General features: G+C 34.3%; 1 protein-coding gene across 1 annotated transcript in view; it reads right to left on the bottom strand.

The window, feature by feature from the left end:
• The window catches only part of LOC149801849 (dual oxidase 2-like), a 45,419-nt gene extending 27,874 nt beyond the window's left edge, over positions 1-17,545 (bottom strand). The window contains exons 1-10 of the mRNA XM_089956856.1: positions 17,444-17,545; positions 16,821-16,920; positions 15,610-15,709; positions 13,204-13,303; positions 11,498-11,605; positions 9,600-9,845; positions 9,071-9,255; positions 5,749-5,867; positions 4,189-4,350; positions 3,042-3,131 (exon numbers count right to left, since the gene is read on the bottom strand). Coding sequence (XP_089812982.1) covers positions 3,042-3,131; positions 4,189-4,350; positions 5,749-5,867; positions 9,071-9,255; positions 9,600-9,845; positions 11,498-11,605; positions 13,204-13,303; positions 15,610-15,709; positions 16,821-16,920; positions 17,444-17,533 — 1,300 coding nt within the window. The 5' untranslated portion in view covers positions 17,534-17,545. The remainder of the gene's footprint in view (positions 1-3,041; positions 3,132-4,188; positions 4,351-5,748; positions 5,868-9,070; positions 9,256-9,599; positions 9,846-11,497; positions 11,606-13,203; positions 13,304-15,609; positions 15,710-16,820; positions 16,921-17,443) is intronic.
• Positions 17,546-17,812: the final 267 nt, after the last annotated feature.

Raw genomic sequence — 17,812 nt, 5'->3', positions numbered from 1 at the left:
AATACATTTAAAGATCCACGTTCAAACCAAGACATTAGCAAGGCATGTGGTTCCAGATGAGAGTAACCTTATGACATTTAAGGAGGCCGCTCAACTGTTATTGCTACATTTGTCAAATATAGTGATCGATTTGTTCCAAGCATCATATTTCCTACAAAAAGAGGGGACAAATATATCTTTAGTAATGGACTTGTTCCTCTACTAAATTGTGTGAGTAACTTGTTAAACATTGTTATACCTTGCATTCGTATAACTATTTTACTACCAACAGCCTAATTAATCATGTTCTATCTGCCTTAACACCTAAATATAAGCTCTTTTACAGTTGTATGGTGTTGTTAATGACTTTTGCAAGAAACACAGCGATGCAAATGATATTAAGTGGTATGTTATGATATTAATAATACTTTCGACACATTCTAGTATGACAGTATCCTCTAGAAAATACGAAGTATAGGAATCGGTGGTAGATTATTGATATGGTTAAAAAATATATTTTTGATAGGACTCCAAATGCTGTTATATAATGTTGCATTTCAGATGAGCACATTGTCATAGCTTTTCTTTGTCAAGGATCTACTCAGACCAACTTTTAATTCTAATTTATTATACTGAACTCAACCCACAATAAAGGTATTTGCTGATGATAAATTCTTGCCAATAATTGTGGAAAATCCAGCTTTGGCTGCTTGTGATTTACAAGACATAGAAAAGTTCAACATATGGTCCGATTCATAGTTAGTACAGTTTAATCCTAACTAAACTAAATCAATGACCACATTAAAAAACTGTATGGGTAAATTAGCCACTATATATAATGAATGATACAGATTCTAGGTATGTGAGTTACTATAAACAGCTTAGCTTAAATCTTGATAAAGCTCCGTCTCAGCACAGTCAACGCTGGAAATAATAACCAAACCATTGAAACCAATTCTAATCTGAAACTTGAATGAACATTATTTGATTTTCCTTATATCGAGTAGACAGCAGTGCTTACAAAACAGCAATCAATATGAAAAAGGTGAAATACAAACAAAAATAAATTGAAGCATAAATAATCGTGTCTTAGAAAAAAAAAAGAAATTGCGTATTGGCTAAAAGGAAAGTTTAGTCATATGCTAGAATTTTAGAAGAAACATAATTAAAAAGGCTTTCAATGAGACGCTTCAAACATACAACTATATAACGATAAACACTTTGTTTCAAAATGTACTGTAGCTTGACCCGTGTTTACATGATAATAAATGTGTAGGTTTGTAATTGACTAAATGCAGACAGATATCAGTTCTTCGTTCAAGGAATGATATGACTTTGGGTATTGTCCCATTAGAGGCCAGGATAAACCTTTCATATATTAATTTACACTTGAATTGTGGTCTAGATCTGGTTTTGTTGTAATACTGCATAAGTGAGAGATTAATACAACTTTTATATTCAAGAATGTTTCTACGTTGTAGTTCATTAAGCAATTATTGTTCGAAAAACCATTCGTCATTAGTCAATAATTGTTCATATGGTGGAGCAGAGACATCAATGCATTTTCGTTTAGACTGCATCAAATATTGTGCTTTTATGAGCCATACAATAGAACATTGTTGTATATTCATATACTTGCAATCCCACGAGTCCAACGAGGACATAATATGCTTTGTCCATAAGCATGAGTTTTGTATAAATAGTATCTATTTTTTATCGCATATCATCAAAGTTGAACTTAGAAACCATTTAGTACCCTCCTCTTTTCCAGATAGGGCTAGTATTTTCAGATTTTGTCAATAAGGGGGTAGAGCGTTGCTTGTGCTAATAATTCTGGTAGATTACTGACTAATACAATGAAGTATTTTATGAACAATTATGTTTGAAGATTTAGGTAGCTTCTGTTGCGTATATATACACTCCTTGCTTGCATACATCAGGCGCTTTAATGAAATGTTGGTGTTATTGATTACAGCAGTATACACACATTATGCCAACTTTTATTTAATTATTAATTTTCTCGTTTGGAGTTAGAAATAGAAACAAATGCGAAATCAGGAAAACGGCGGAACATTAACCAAAGGTTCACTTAGAGTGTTCTGAAAATCAAAATGACAAATCACTAGATCACACATATTTTGAGGCGTCTTGCTCTCGTGCACCAATCAAGAAAACGATGCGGCCGATTTCAATTTCACTCTCTTTTTCGCTTTCAAATCTGCAAGTATCGAAAATAGAGAACTTATTTCTAATTTATTTCGTCAGAAGTATACGATCGTAATTTGTTTAGAATTGCATAGAATTCAAGTATAAATTCCCCCAAAACGTAGGGATGTGATGCCCATCGATTACTACGACTGCTGTGAAGAAAACCAATGAAGATGAAGAAATGAATTTGACATACCACCTTTCTAGTTATCTTTTGCCAGCATTGCATTAGCTCATGAGAGAGTTTGGATTGTTGTAGCCAGTGATGTGTCTGGAGCCGTGCCAAATAACTGACTTCGGGCGTGTGTGTGTGTGTGTGTGTGTGTTTGTTTGCTTGTGTGCGTGTGCGTGCTTGTGTGTGTCCCCCAGATGTTTTGTATAATGTGCTATGTACGTTTGTGAGAACTTAAGTGGCTTTATGAGTTAATTTATTTTTCTTATATATATATATATATATATATATATATATATATATATATATATATATATATATATATATATATATATATATATATATTTATTTATTTATTGTTCTTGTTTGATTTGTTTAGTAAGAAACGAAAAGACTTATATTTATAAATCTTTCAGTACATTGTCTAGTACATTGTGTTGATTTATCGGATGTGGATGGAATGGACAGTGTTATGAAAAGTCGGTGGGTAGTGGTGGTAGTGGAAGATAACATAATTTAGCCGCAACCTTTGATGGAAAGCTTCTGAATACGGGTTATTTAGTGTTTTGTAGGGACCGGTAACGATATAAAGAACAGAGAACCGGAAATTGCATTTCGCTGTGAAAGGCAAGTCTAAAATGGATCTTTAGGTAAGTGATAGAGAAATATAATTCACTCTTACACTGAAAGGTGTTAGGGTCATCGTCGTTTTTTGCGGCCTGCAGCTTCCTCTGACGACATTTAGCCAGCACGATAAGGACTCCAAGAGCAACTGCACGTATATAATAAAACTGATGTATCAAATGTAAGAAATCCGAAAAAAATTCATACAGGCAACAAAGGAAGAGTACAGTTTTGATATACAAGCTTGCAAGTGTCTACATAAATATCGTTAGAGTAGTGAAATCCTGAAATAGTTGTTTCATATTTGGGAAGATACATATTTGCAGTGAAATAATTTATCCAAAATAAATGTAAATGTGTTACAACAAAATGCTATTTCTGGTCGTTAGTATCCTTCATCTAGTTTTATAATAATAATAATAATAATAATAATAATGATAATAATGATAATAAAGTAACAATAATGTATTATTATTATTATTATTATTATTATTATTATTGTTGTTGTTGTTGTATGTTTGTGTTCTTCTGAGTAGAATTTGGGGTAGTGATAGATTTTCGGATTTCTATAAATATATTATGGATACAACTTTATATCGTACATGGTTCCTGCAAATAAATTATCTAAAAGTATAAGAAGAACCAAATATAACAAGTACTTTCGTCAGTTGCATGAAATAAAATAGAAACCTCAGATTCAGCAGGCGTATATAGTTTATCTACTTATGCGAGAAATGATGCTAACTTGTTGTCGAGTAAGAGAAACTCGAAGGAAACCGACGGTATAACGTGTTTTCTACCCAATATATGACAACCAGAACTCATGCGACCAGACAAATAAGTAACCGAATGACTGATAACCTATCTTAATAAAATAACTAACTGGATGAATTGCTGCTGATCTACTAGCATATTAAATAAATGGCTGACACATTAGTCAATTGATAGCATAACTATTAATCTAGATAAATACCTACCTAAATATATACCCACTCATCTATTTAGCTATCAACGAATACCCACCCATCTATTTAGCTAACTATCAAGGAAACAAGGAATCGAAACTTTCAAAAGAGATATCAACATGTATTATTTTTCTCAACCTAATAACAACCTAAAAATAAAATAATCTAATACTCATATCGGTCGTTGCGTAACAGCGAGTAAACAAATAAATGAAACGTGATACATCGGTGCTCACTTACTGGGTATACAGAACCCGAGTCCAACAAAGGTGAGAGCGAAGGACACTTCACTTCCAGAGAAATAGTCGTAGTGTTGTAGAGGGGTGCATTTCTCGATTACTTCAGTTCCATTCAACGTCTCGTTTCCGTCAGCAACTAGCTGTTTGGGCTGTGGACAGGGACCTACGTTACAAGGAAACATGTAAGTTACGAAGTATAAATGAATATATACATACATAAATGCATACATACATACATATATACATAAATGCATACATACATACATACATACATACATACATACATACATACATACATACATACATACATACTGAGATGACAGTAACATTAAATTCATATGCCTATTAATATTCTAAGCATCCAGTATCTGAGCATAACGGTATTTCGACAAACGTGGCTGACCCATAAAGTTTAAACTCGTATGCAATCAACTCCATGCATAATCTTGGCCCAGTGATTAATGACACCAACATATAGAATCGATAAAACAGGTATGATTAACGATAAATTTATTCAGTTGTGATCATGACACAAGTGGATAAGGACCCAGTCATGTTCGTAGAATTAAAAAATCTGTACATAAGGATCTACAACTAAGATCTCAAAATGCACCCATACGGAAATACCTGTCTCCCCCTTTCACACTCTAATCGCCCATATATATATATATATATATATATATATATATATATATATATATATATATATATATATATATATATATGGGCGTTTGTTGTGTTTGTGTGTCCATTAGTGTGTGTGTGTTGTTTTTGCGGGTTTAAAATGATTCTCTAGGTAACATAGGCTATACATGGTGGCCAGGATAATCGGTGGAGGAAAAAACCCCGTTAAGATCAACCGACCGACGGGAAAATACTAATAAGCTTTGTCACATACCCACATTGGCAAGCACGAGATTCGAGCTCACGCTGACAGAGGTTAGATGTCAGTGATTCAAGGCAAACGCTTAATACCACTTGAATTACCATTAACAATTTCAGTGAATTTTTATGCCGCAACGAGAAATTGGGCTGCAAAAGTTATCATTGGCCCGACTACTCTACACTGATAAAGTTTATTTGCGCCTTTGCAGAAATACAGAGGAAATCATTATTGTAGTTTTACAAAAATTATGAAGTGCAAAGGATGTATTTAATATTTTACATCCAGAACGTTAGTATTTATCAAGTATATATCGATTTAAAGTACACGATATCTGTGCATTTCGCCGCACAGGTGGCACAGTAGTTAGATCGTCCGCCTCTGATGCGGAAGTCGCGAGTTCGAACCCTGGTCAAGTCATACCAAAAAGTTAGATAAATGGTACATCACTATAAACTGCCACGCCGCAGACAGTGTAGCAATATGACTGAAAAATTGTTAAAGCTACGTTGAAAATCCAAAATCACACAGACACACACACACACACACACGCACACACACACACTGTACGATTCACTAAGTGTAACTTGCATGAACATACAGTGGAAACATCTAAATATGTTGAAGCTGACGATTCAAGGATAATAATATAAATCCTCGTCTTATGTCAGTACTCACTATCCGTTAATAAGAACGGGTTTCGTTGTATATCGTTGGGTCCAATACGCGTCACCTTGGTTACTATGTCATAAATGGTAACATTTCTTATTTCTTCTATTTCCTCTTCTGTGAATAGCCTGATAATAAAAGGATGACTATGTTATGGTCGGCATGAGACGTAGAGATGACAATGTTTATTAAACATATTATATTTTAAACAAACTGCCTCTTTTGGTGTATGCATAGCTAAGAAATCGAATGATTTCGATTTATTTGCTATGTCCTCAAACAGGGGACATGTGGTGAAAAATAAAAGTTAGGAGAGTCGGTAATCAAGTAACATAATTTATCCAGATGAGTATGTGGAATAATAGGTGCATAAGTGTTTCATGGTTCCATCCGTATAGAGGTGCAATAAATTAGCTGAAAATCCAACATTTCTCTGTAAAGTATGCAATACAAACCAAAGATACTATCCCATCTTAGCATAGCTACATAAGATAATCCAAATATATGAGTAGATCTTAGTAAAGAGAGCAAAGGTTGTTGTTGTTGTTGTTGTTGTTGTAGGGTTTAACGCCATTTTTCACCACACGATTGGCATTAAATGGCGGCCAGTATAAATGGTGGAGGAAGAACCCTGGAAACCCCTGAAAGAACCACCGACACAACGAGAAGCTACTGGTAAGCTTTCTCACGTACCCAAATTTGCCGAACCAGAGACTCGAATCCACGCAGTTCTAGTCTCGGATTCGGCTAATGTGGGTATGTGAGAAAGCTTGCCAGTAGCTTCTCGTTGGTCAGTGGTTCTTTCCGGGGGTTCTCCCGGATTCTTGCTCCACCATTAATACTGGCCGCCATGTATAGCCTATCGTGTGCTGAAAAATGGTGTTAAACCTGACAACAACAACAACAAATCCACGCAGGCAGAGGTGAGACGGCAGTGATCCGTAACGGTCAGTGCTTTAGACCACTCGGTCACTCGGGGCCCCTGATAGCAAAGATAATGCAAATATATGAGTAAAACTAGTAAAGATAGCAAAGGTAATCCAAATATATGAGTAAACCTTAGTAAAGAAACCAAAGGTAATTCAAAGATATGAGTAAACCTTAGGAAAGAAATCAAAGGTAATCCAAAGATATGAGTAAACCTTATGAAAAATAGCAAAGGAAATCCAAATATATTAGTAAACCTTAGGAAAGATAGCAAAGAAAATCCAAAGATTTGAGTAAACGTTAGGAAAGATAGCAAAGGGAATCCAAATATATGAGTAAACCTTATGAAAGATAGCAAAGGAAATGCAAATATATGAGTAAACCTTAGGAAAAATAGCAAAGGAAATCCAAATATATTAGTAAACCTTAGGAAAGATAGCAAAGAAAATCCAAAGATATGAGTAAACGTTAGGAAAGATAGCAAAGGAAATCCAAATATATGAGTAAACCTTATGAAAGATACCAAAGGAAATCCAAAGATATGAGTAAACCTTATGAAAGACAGCAAAGGAAATCCAAAGATATGAGTAAACCTTATGAAAGATAGCAAAGGGAATCCAAATATATGAGTAAACCTTAGGAAAGATAGCAAAGGAAATCCAAATATATGAGTAAACCTTAGGAAAAATAGCAAAGGAAATCCAAATATATGAGTAAACCTTAGGAAAGATAGCAAAGGAAATCCAAATATATGAGTAAACCTTAGGAAAGATAGCAAAGGAAATCCAAATATATGAGTAAACCTTATGAAAGATACCAAAGGAAATCCAAAGATATGAGTAAACCTTATGAAAGACAGCAAAGGAAATCCAAAGATATGATTAAACCTTATGAAAGATAGCAAAGAAAATCCAAATATATGATTAAACCTTAGTAAAGATAGCTAGGGTAATCCAAATATTTGAATAAATCTTAGCAAAGATAGCAAAGGGAATCCAAAGATATGAGTAAACCTTAGGAAAGATATGAAAGGAAATCCAAAGATATGAATAAACCTTAGTGAAGAAAACAAAGGTAATCCAAAGATATGAATAAATCTTAGTAAACATAACAAAGGTAATCCAATAATATGAATAAAGTCAATACAAAAGTATAGCTGTTCCAAAAGATCATGTGGAATATTCACAATAAAATTCCTTTACGATCTCAACGATATACAGCTGCATGCTAAGTTTAACTGACATTCAACAATATTACTTACAATAATACTGAGGAAACACAATCCAGCAGTTCAGTCTTGGTTATAACAATACTGAAGAAATACAAGCCAGAAAGTCCGTCTTTGTTAAAATAACGCTGAGGAAACGCAAACCAGAGGGTCAAACAGTCTTGTATTTAACCTCTGTAGATGATGTCGTTAGAAGTTGGAAATCAAATTCGATCAGGGGCACATAAATAACAAGCAGCAAGCTAAATTGGGTTGCAATACAGCAAACCTTGATAAATGTACGTTGTGGAAAGCAAAGTCAGGAAGACAAAATGTTTGAGTAACGGACAAGACGAACGGCATTATATTATTACTTACGCCATCTTCATTGAACGAGGCTCTAATTAACATTAACAATTATTATTCAGATTTGTATTGTAATGCAAACAAACAGCGGATAGAACGTAATATAGTAGAAGAAACGTCGCTAACAACACGGAAATTGTGGAGTAAAAGAAGAGTATGCGTAAGTAGCGATATCAGATTCAAACTACATTGAGTGGTAAAAAAATGGCACACGATATCCTCAGCGACAGTAAAGAATGTGGAATGCTTGCCAGCGGTCATATGTGATACTAAACAAAAAAGTTAAGAAACGCCAACACAAAAAATTCAAAATAATTTAAATAAAACGGCACGGAAAACTGTACGGTGATATTGTGAGACGAACGACTAGTAAATACTCTGGTGACAGTACATTACGAGAACAACGCCTAATTGGCGAGAAAGGCATTTGATAAGCAATCTACTTTTTGAAAACGAAAGTGTATCACTGGGCTTTGCAAAATTAATGACACCAAAATTGTAAATTAAGTTGACATAATCACTTTTTTTCATTGTGTGTATGTTTAGTACAAATTTTGCAAAGGTTACGGCCATGCACAAACATCTCAGAAAGGTGTGAAGTCTAAAACAATAAACTGATAGCCAAGATTCAAACTTTCGGTTTAAAAGATTCAAGTCTTATAGTCTGATATTCTATCTTTACATCGATAATCAGTCAATAATGGAAATGTACAACGTATATCTTTTACAAATAAAGATAATTCGCAAATTTAATTTATAACAGTGAAATACGCATTTTGGTACGTTGGTTTAACAACACTATATCGACACAAGTGATAAAATAAAGCTTACCCGTTCTTGGTGTTTTCAAACCAAAATCTGTCACCATTTCTGATCCTCAGGAACTGGTCTAGGGTGATAGTACGAAAAGTTTCTCCCATACCATCAGGTGTTGTCTCCAACAAAGACCCTGGAAATAGGTCCACGTTATCCGGTTTTGATGCATTTCCGTACACCCGACGTAAGTTTTCGATTGGCTGGGAATGTTATACAAGATTGCTTCAAAATTAAAATATCTTTGTTATTGTCAACTTAATTTTGGCAGAGTACACGTCAGAGGCGAACTTGTGCATGTGTGTCATTGTTGTATTAATTCTTTACGATGTTATTTTACTACGAGTACATTAAAATAAATAAAATAATGACACCACCTTAGAACTTATATCGGCACACTACAATCTAGATTTAATGCACTAAAGACAATACAAAATGCCAATATATTTATGATTAAACAGTGAACAGATCCAATTACATTATTCTATAACTATCACACTTGTCCAATCCTATCTTGAATGTATGACTGACAAAAATAGATAAGTACCCCTTGCATATACAAGCTCCCATTATACATGGAAGTGTTGATTTCCTCCCAAGTTTGTCTCCTAGGTAACCCATATGCCTCCCGGATTGTGTTATAGTCAGATAGTCCATGATCTCGCGCCCGTTGGATGTTGATAGCTACCAGGTCACGCCGAGAAAACTCTAGGGGGCCAAACAAATGTTCTAAAAAGAAGAAATGAAGATTTACAGGTAGTAGTATATCAATTATAACATTTCTAATTATATTCTTATTATTTAGGGTCAAGAAACATTTTGTACCATATTAACGTACAACAGGTAACCTCATCCAGTACTACCCTACCAGTAAATGCATGCTTCACCAGAATTGACTTTAACGTTAAGTAGACACGCAATCACCCGATGCGCGGTTCTCCAAAATATAAACAAAAGCCCCATTACGGTGTCTCCTCAAACATTATGCTTCTACATCATGCACGATTCAGGACATGCAGATAGCAAAACACTGACCTACATGCCTTTTGTGTACCCAAAGCCGTATGTTTTATTTCCTCCCAAAATGGACGAAGTGGGAAACCAACGAACGCAAACAAATTTGAAACAATCACCCTCCGAAAGAAAAAAAAAAACGTCCTCAAATTATATTGCTTATAAGCTTTGTCACCGTCTTGCAAAGCTTCTCTCCAACTTCCATCTCTCTCTCTCAACCACTACAGCTTAACCACGCATTCTTTCCAATACCTTCCCTAGAGCAGCTACTGATTGAGTCGAACACCAACGATCAACTTAAAATGTACACTGAAGGAAATAAATCAGATTGTGCAGTATTAAAAAATATTTAATTTGATAATGGCTTTAACATTGCTCTGAATGGCATATCGTTCCGTACACCTAAGATTTGAGAGACACGTTAGTTAGTCAGGGCAAAGTTAAAACCATTCTCAAATAAAAGAACAGTTGGGAAATCAAGGCCTTGTGAAGCATATCTGCAAGTAGAATCACGGATAAAAAGTTCAACATTCAGAAGCAGTCTATAACATCCAACACAGATAATTTGATTTACGTCATTCAGTGCAATATATGCCGCATCCAATATGTCTAAAGACACATTGCAATAAAACACGGACAACCCCTAGTGGTGGAATATTTATATTCCCTGGGCTACACTTTCAATGATTCAGTCCTCACAGGAGTCAAACATAATATCAAAACGGGGCACATAAAATATGAAATCGAAAGAAATATGTTGCATTTTAACAGATGCAAACATTCAAGCCCAGCGGAATCAATCAAGTAGATTCCATGTGTGCAACACACTACGCTAAGATAACTATACATGTAAAAGCTACAAACATAAATAAATTCAGCTATAATTAGCTGTCTCAAACTCCTGATCTCAAATTCTATGAATTCCATACACAAATTCAAATATAAAAATTGCATACTTTTTATTTTATTTTAATTTTAGTCAAACCACAACTTTGTATCATTACTTTAGAACAAAACTTGCGTTGGTCATAATTGTTTGACATTTCAACAAAGTACCGTATTCGGGATAAACATTGAAGTAGAGAGTTGTAGACCACCTAATCGACGGCGCAAACATTATATTGCTGCCGTACTGGCTTATATCATCAGTTAGATTCCTTTGTTCTAATTATATCGTTTATGTAAATATCTAGAGCCAAACATCATATATAGTCTGTAAATCATTTTGTTTCCTTCAAGTCTCATTTGTGTAATCGTCCTCAGTAGCTTGGTCCCTTTGTGAAAAGAATAGTTTTATATAGTTGTATTTCCAGAGCGATCGGATCGCTTTTACACAGCTGTTAGTACTCTATCTATCTATCTCTCTTATATATATATATATATATATATATATATATATATATATATATATATATATATGGTGCTTTCTGCTATCTTGCTTCTCAGATCTGGAACTACAATATGGTCCTCTCTCTCCGACAGTGTAGAAGCCATGCCCATCAATACCTCATCAAAAGCATTTTGTTCTGATAGAAATTCCTGTCAAAGAATACTATATGTTTATTCAGAAAATAAACATTCACACTTTGGCGTTGAGTTATTATTAATGAATCTATTTATATTTTCTACACACTGATCAACCTATCATATTATCAATAGTACTAACTTTGCATACATTATGTCTAAATTACAGGTTATAATAGTGGAGATAGTGTACCCGAATGAGAGCATAGAGCTTATGAAAAGGATTAAATTAAATTTGCGAGATAAAACAAAACAGTGAAGGAAGCAAATACATTTCGAACTCAATTAGAGTAGTGATACATATCAGATACGCATCTGATATATAACCGGAAACCTACAATGTCAAGGATGACATCACTTGGCAACGATAGATAAAGCTCCCCTTTTTCAAGTGACTGGGACTTAAGTGACTGCAATTTCAATGTAGATAGACACTTTGGTAATAAAACATCTAGGCGCAAAAGTGTACAACTATTTTTTAAAAAATAGCGAGTTTGAAATTCGCTGTCGTGCGCAAATCAATTGAGCAGTATATTGTGAATATTTTATGATGCTTTCACGTATCAAAGTGCTATAACATACATACATACATACATACATACATACATACATACATACGTGTGTGTGTGTCTGTGTGTGTGTGTGTGAAATACATCTCTACTTATAACTGTTTCAATGATTTTGGTGGTGCTATTTAATAAACACATAGACCTTGCGTCAAACTGAACCTTTCAATAAATACATACATACATACATACATACATACATGCATACATACATGCATGCATGCATGCATACATACATACATACATACATTTAATAACAACATATTTTATCTCACAATTCGCGTGCTATACGCCTTTACTACGTCTTTCTGATAGAAAATCGCAAGATTACAGCTTGTAATGTCAGAATTTACTCCATTATGTCATATAGGGCAAAACTGTAATATCCGATGCATTCATATTAATTTCCGAGTACAATCACTGCGCTGTTTCGCTGTTGCATTTAGATAATTGAGAGATCGTCATGTGGTAAATATAATTATACATGCGTGCTCACTCCTGAAGAAACCTATGAATCTCATTGTTGACCTAGTGTTATAACTTGACCTGGTGTTATAACTTGAAATGAAAACTCGTATAAGATCAAATCTTTACCATAACATTTATTTGAAGCCAAAAAGCCCAACCGCACGTGCAATGTACTTTCCACGAAATGATCTCAAGATAGTTTTCTCTCATGTAAGACACCAATAATTTAGAGTCGAATATAAAACGTTATTCTGAGTAAACAATATCAATAGGGAAGTAATCTTTCAATCCATACTTGATGTTTTGTGTTAGTAACATTTTGTTTAATATATACATTATTGTTGTTCTGCGTAAAGTTCAATGTACCGACCGATGCGAATTGAAATATATTGCGTCCCTTTCTCATCTCTAACAGGATCTTTCCATTTTAATGATTAATGTCACCTATGTCTTGTTTCTGTTTAGATACATAGGTAGGCATTATTCGTGCAGTTCTAGAAAGTCTATAGATCGTTAAATTTAGACTTTTGTTTAAGAGTGTTCATGGTCAGTCGTTAGTGTGCCACAATGTATACATACCTGTGGGTTCCAAAATGCGTTGCATATCCGAAGAGCGTGAACGTTACTTGGAGATCCGGGTATATTCAGTTTTAGTGTCTTAAATTCACACTTACTGTCTCTGCAAAGAAATTGTCAGGTTTACTGCACGCGCATTTATATTTCCCTCAGAATTTTTTTCCAGACAAATTTAAAAAGTATTCATGTACATAACATCTGGATGGGATCTTTGTGAGAGATTCTACTGTTTAATTCGTAAATTCTACCTTGTTTTAAGCAAAGATAGTTGTAAAGTATACGAAAATAGGAGAACTTAGAGAACATTGTTCAAACTGCATGCTTCTTGGACAGATCTAGATGAAGGTGGAGACTAATTCTTGTAAAGCTATTAGACAAAGAAAAACCTAAAATCAGGGTGTTTTGTTGGTTAGTTCTGTTATTTTACTGAAAACAAAATGAAATGTGTCTTAGTGAAAAGTTTATGAAGCATAAAGGGGAAATTAAGCGAAATCATAAAACTGACTAAATTGTTAATAATGGAAACTCTTGTTCCGATATTATATACATGCCATATGTACCAGTCATGTTTTATGCTGATACCTGAGTCTCTATATTCATGCAATAGAAAACGAGAAACCATTCATTGATGATTTCAATATCGAATATGACAGCAACATATGCTTCTACCAGTGTAAATACTTTTCAGTGATACGGTGATACAAAATCGTCATACAATTTGCAGCAAAACGGTTGGAAGTGGTAATTATAACATTTCATCATTATCTTTGTATGCAATTATTTGAATCGTGTCATTTTATGCATACTTCTAGGTTATTTGATTAGCAATGTTTTATAGGAATTATATGTAAATGTGTCTTGTAATATTACTAGCGAGCATATAGCGTTCTTCCACACATAATGCAGATGCATCAGTTTTACCGTCTGTGCTTGCTTATAAGTCTATTCTAATGCAATTGCATAGACACGTATCTGCCTTCATATTATGCGCCGGTAGATCTCGGTCAATGCAGTTTGTAAGGAGTAATCAGTAGAACAACCAACATATAACCTAATTTGACGGCACAGTATGTGACCGCAGATCAGGGTCTATGTTGCTTGGATTGGACTCGACTTATCAGCTAGTATGGACGGTATACGTTGTAGAAAAAGGATCATGAATGCACAGTGAATGAATGAATGAATGAATGAATGTTTACGTTAAATTGGAAAATACATCCAATACCAGACAAACAATACGTGCTCTAATACAAAGAACACCCTTATATTATGGCCAACATGGAAAACGGACCTAATGCCAAAGATTATTGAGCGCTAAATATGAGATAGACACTAAGCAAACTAGCAAGTCTGGTATGTAGATTGTAAGCAAACTAGTTTGTTATATGGATTTTTGCGCATGAGCATTTATATAACTTAATTAATATGAATAATTGAAACACAATCTAGAACGTAAAAAAGGAAAAGGAATATTAGGAGAAAAGGAAAGTCGGGTATGTGGTAGAACTTAAAGTTTCATATCGGCCCGTTAGAATTGTGAATGAGTGAGTCAATATTGTTTTCTTCAAAATAATTTGCAGTGGTAATCTTTGAGTGAATAGTCTTTCTTTAAAAAGAAATAATGTTCCAATCAGTATGGATGAATATGCTTATTTGTATCAATCTTTTAGTTTTATTCTTGTATTTAAGAAAACGTACGAGAAAGCACATTGGGAAACATTCGTGACAAGAACCGAGTCGTAACGAAATATCAGCAAATGATTATTTTATGCAAAGGATAGAATTTCACGTTTTGATACGAGGCGGTGCTTTAATCTTATTGACTGAACACGTGTATGGTCCAATGTTTAATTAGCTATGTATATAGTTGAAATCTGATTCAAAGTAGGTGTAGAATAACAGGTATCTACATTATATTCATTGGGTACTTTCCTTTGCTGTAGAGTTCATGGACACTTTTAACTTAAATGTTTATCATGTCATAACAGAGCAATGTAGTTTTGTGGAATTAAGCTGACATGACTGTGGCTATGTTGAAAATCATTACAACGTCTAATTGTACATAACATTGGGACTCTATTAACCACCGCGTGTCAAATTTTGCAGAGAGCGGAATCTCTTACAACATTAAGATATATACGTAACATTTAATAAATCCTTCATCATCCGTTTGGACACATATCTTACCAGACAAACCGACATAAGAACAGCTCCTTCTGGTGAAGCTAATACTGTTATATTATGTATAGTCTTACAAACACCCACTCATCTACCCCATTTATAGTATAATCCCCATCACCCATCCTACAGCGAGTCTCGTGATTTGCAAATTGTTGACACCTCTTTTTTATCAGGCGCCGTGCTAGGTGAATGATGGAGGTGTGCGTACAATGTACTTAAGATAAATACCTTTTCCACGAGCCTGGCGTCACCAGGGTGTGTCCAAATCTCAAGGCCGCTGTCTGAAACTCTTGGGAAATACCCGGATGAACATGTGGGTCATATGAATCTGAAATAAGTAAAATATAGTTAAATAAAAATGTGGGGACAAAACTTGTCTTAAAATAAACAAATTCAGTTGTTAGTTGTCTGGTAATGTTGATGGGGGTAATTACATGTGCTATGTTGTAAATATTCCTTTCAAGTGGAAACATATTTCTCCCTCCTAATCTTGCAAAACTTCAATTTAGTTAAATTAATTAATTCAGGCTTGATTTGAGCTCAGAATAAACGTGCGGTCTCAATCATGTGGCATATTTGAAAATTTCAGAACAATGTATGCAATGTTTTGTTTAAGATTTTGCCTTGTCGAAATTAATTTTTGGAGTCAAAAGTATGTTTTTTTCTAGGATGAATTCTCATCACATCGTGTTTTCTCCTTTACAAATGGGAATATATGTTCTAATTTTGTTTTGACACGCATTATTCCATTTACAGCGACATCTTATTTTCTGACGAACAAATGAAAAGGTCAGAATGTTTAATCCCTGGGTTGACATTGGTATTAATTTAGAGGTATACATTCCTTCCACTATGTTATTCCACCCCGATGCTGTCGTTTGAATCTCTAGAAGAAGTTTCAACATTTTTAAAGGTCAAATCAGGAAGATATGTTGAAATAAGAAAAGCAAGATGAACGTTACCTTTCGCAAATAACCAGATGTGGAAATTCATGAATACACTCATATATCTGCCAGATAAATACTTAATTTGCAAAATATAGATAGAGCTGTACGCAAGGATTACACTGGAAAAGAAAGCCTTTCTTTAAAACAAAATTAATAACGAACAGAAGAAAGTCACAATCAAAATTAACGAAATTGACAAATGACAGTCAGACGTGCATCAGACGTGCATTGTCATTTCTTTTTTAATTTTTGAATGCAAGACATACAAGGTCTATACGACATCCCTGTCATTTGTTTTTTTTGATGACGATTAAATGTAAGAAATAAGAAACCTCCTTTAACAAGGATTTTAAGGTGTGGTTCCCACAGTCAGATCATGAACTTACATGTCTCAATACTAAGTTAGACAAGAACATACGATATCTGACAACCCAGGAAAATGATAGATCAATGAATGGCATACCACTGAGATGGGTATGGTTGTTTACTCACTCTTTGGATCACTCAAGTTGTAGCGTGGTATTTCGTGGGTGGGGTTTCCCAATTCATCCAGTCCTAACCACAATGGAAGCCAGTCGTACATTACAATTTTCTGTGGAAGACAAAAGTTAATTGTGATTGTTTGTTCCGTTACGTATGTAGTTCCTTAGTGACAATAATGCAAATACAACATTTACAGCTAGAATATGTATGTTGATGTTACATTTAATAGCTTTCGTCGAAGAAAAGAATAAACTGATGAAAGTAGGAAAGAAAATTCGTCATCAAGTTTTACAAACGTAGGATGATGGAGTTTTTTTTAAAATGCATTTTACAAACCTGAGCAGAGTTATCCGGGACAGACAATGCAAATTAAATTGGAGAGGAAAGCTTTATTGGCCATCTCTTTGTTTAATTCGCCATCTGATTGAATATAACAAGCTTTCCCGCCTTTTTTAATGGTACATTTCGTTTGAAAGCTATACATGTAATCGGTGTGAATATAAATTCAATTTTCCATTAGAAACTCATTTTGTTCTGAAACTAAGCTACGTATTCATTTTGTAAAATAACAATGGAGGCATATTATTATTTGAGATGGTTGACATCAATAGAATCGTGTGTTGTTAACTCACCTGGTGATGTGCGGTGACAAACTTCCTGGCTTCGTTGAAAACTTCTTCATCTGTGTAATCGGGATGCTTTGTTGCAATATTATGGGCCATATAATTATGCCATCGAAATCACAGTACTCCAAATGACAAAAGCAAAGGATTTTCGTTGCCCCTTGGATTTCCAAGCCCTGAAAAGTTTTGCGTTCATACGTGCTTATACCTCAGAAAAACACAAACAGACTCAGAATGATAAAAGTATTAATGCTCAACATGAAAGCTAAATCTATTTGATAAGAATGTCATTTTAATAATTACATATTACCCTTATCGACAGATTAGGTACTTAAGAAACTAGTCGCGTTCGAGAGTAAAAGACTAATTAAGGAAATA

Source organism: Sinohyriopsis cumingii, chromosome 4, assembly GCF_028554795.1.
Source record: "Sinohyriopsis cumingii isolate HCF-2022 chromosome 4, ASM2855479v2, whole genome shotgun sequence".
NCBI lineage: Eukaryota > Metazoa > Mollusca > Bivalvia > Unionida > Unionidae > Sinohyriopsis > Sinohyriopsis cumingii.
Note: the sequence above shows the minus strand (reverse complement) of the source record. Positions and strands in the feature narration are given on the sequence as shown.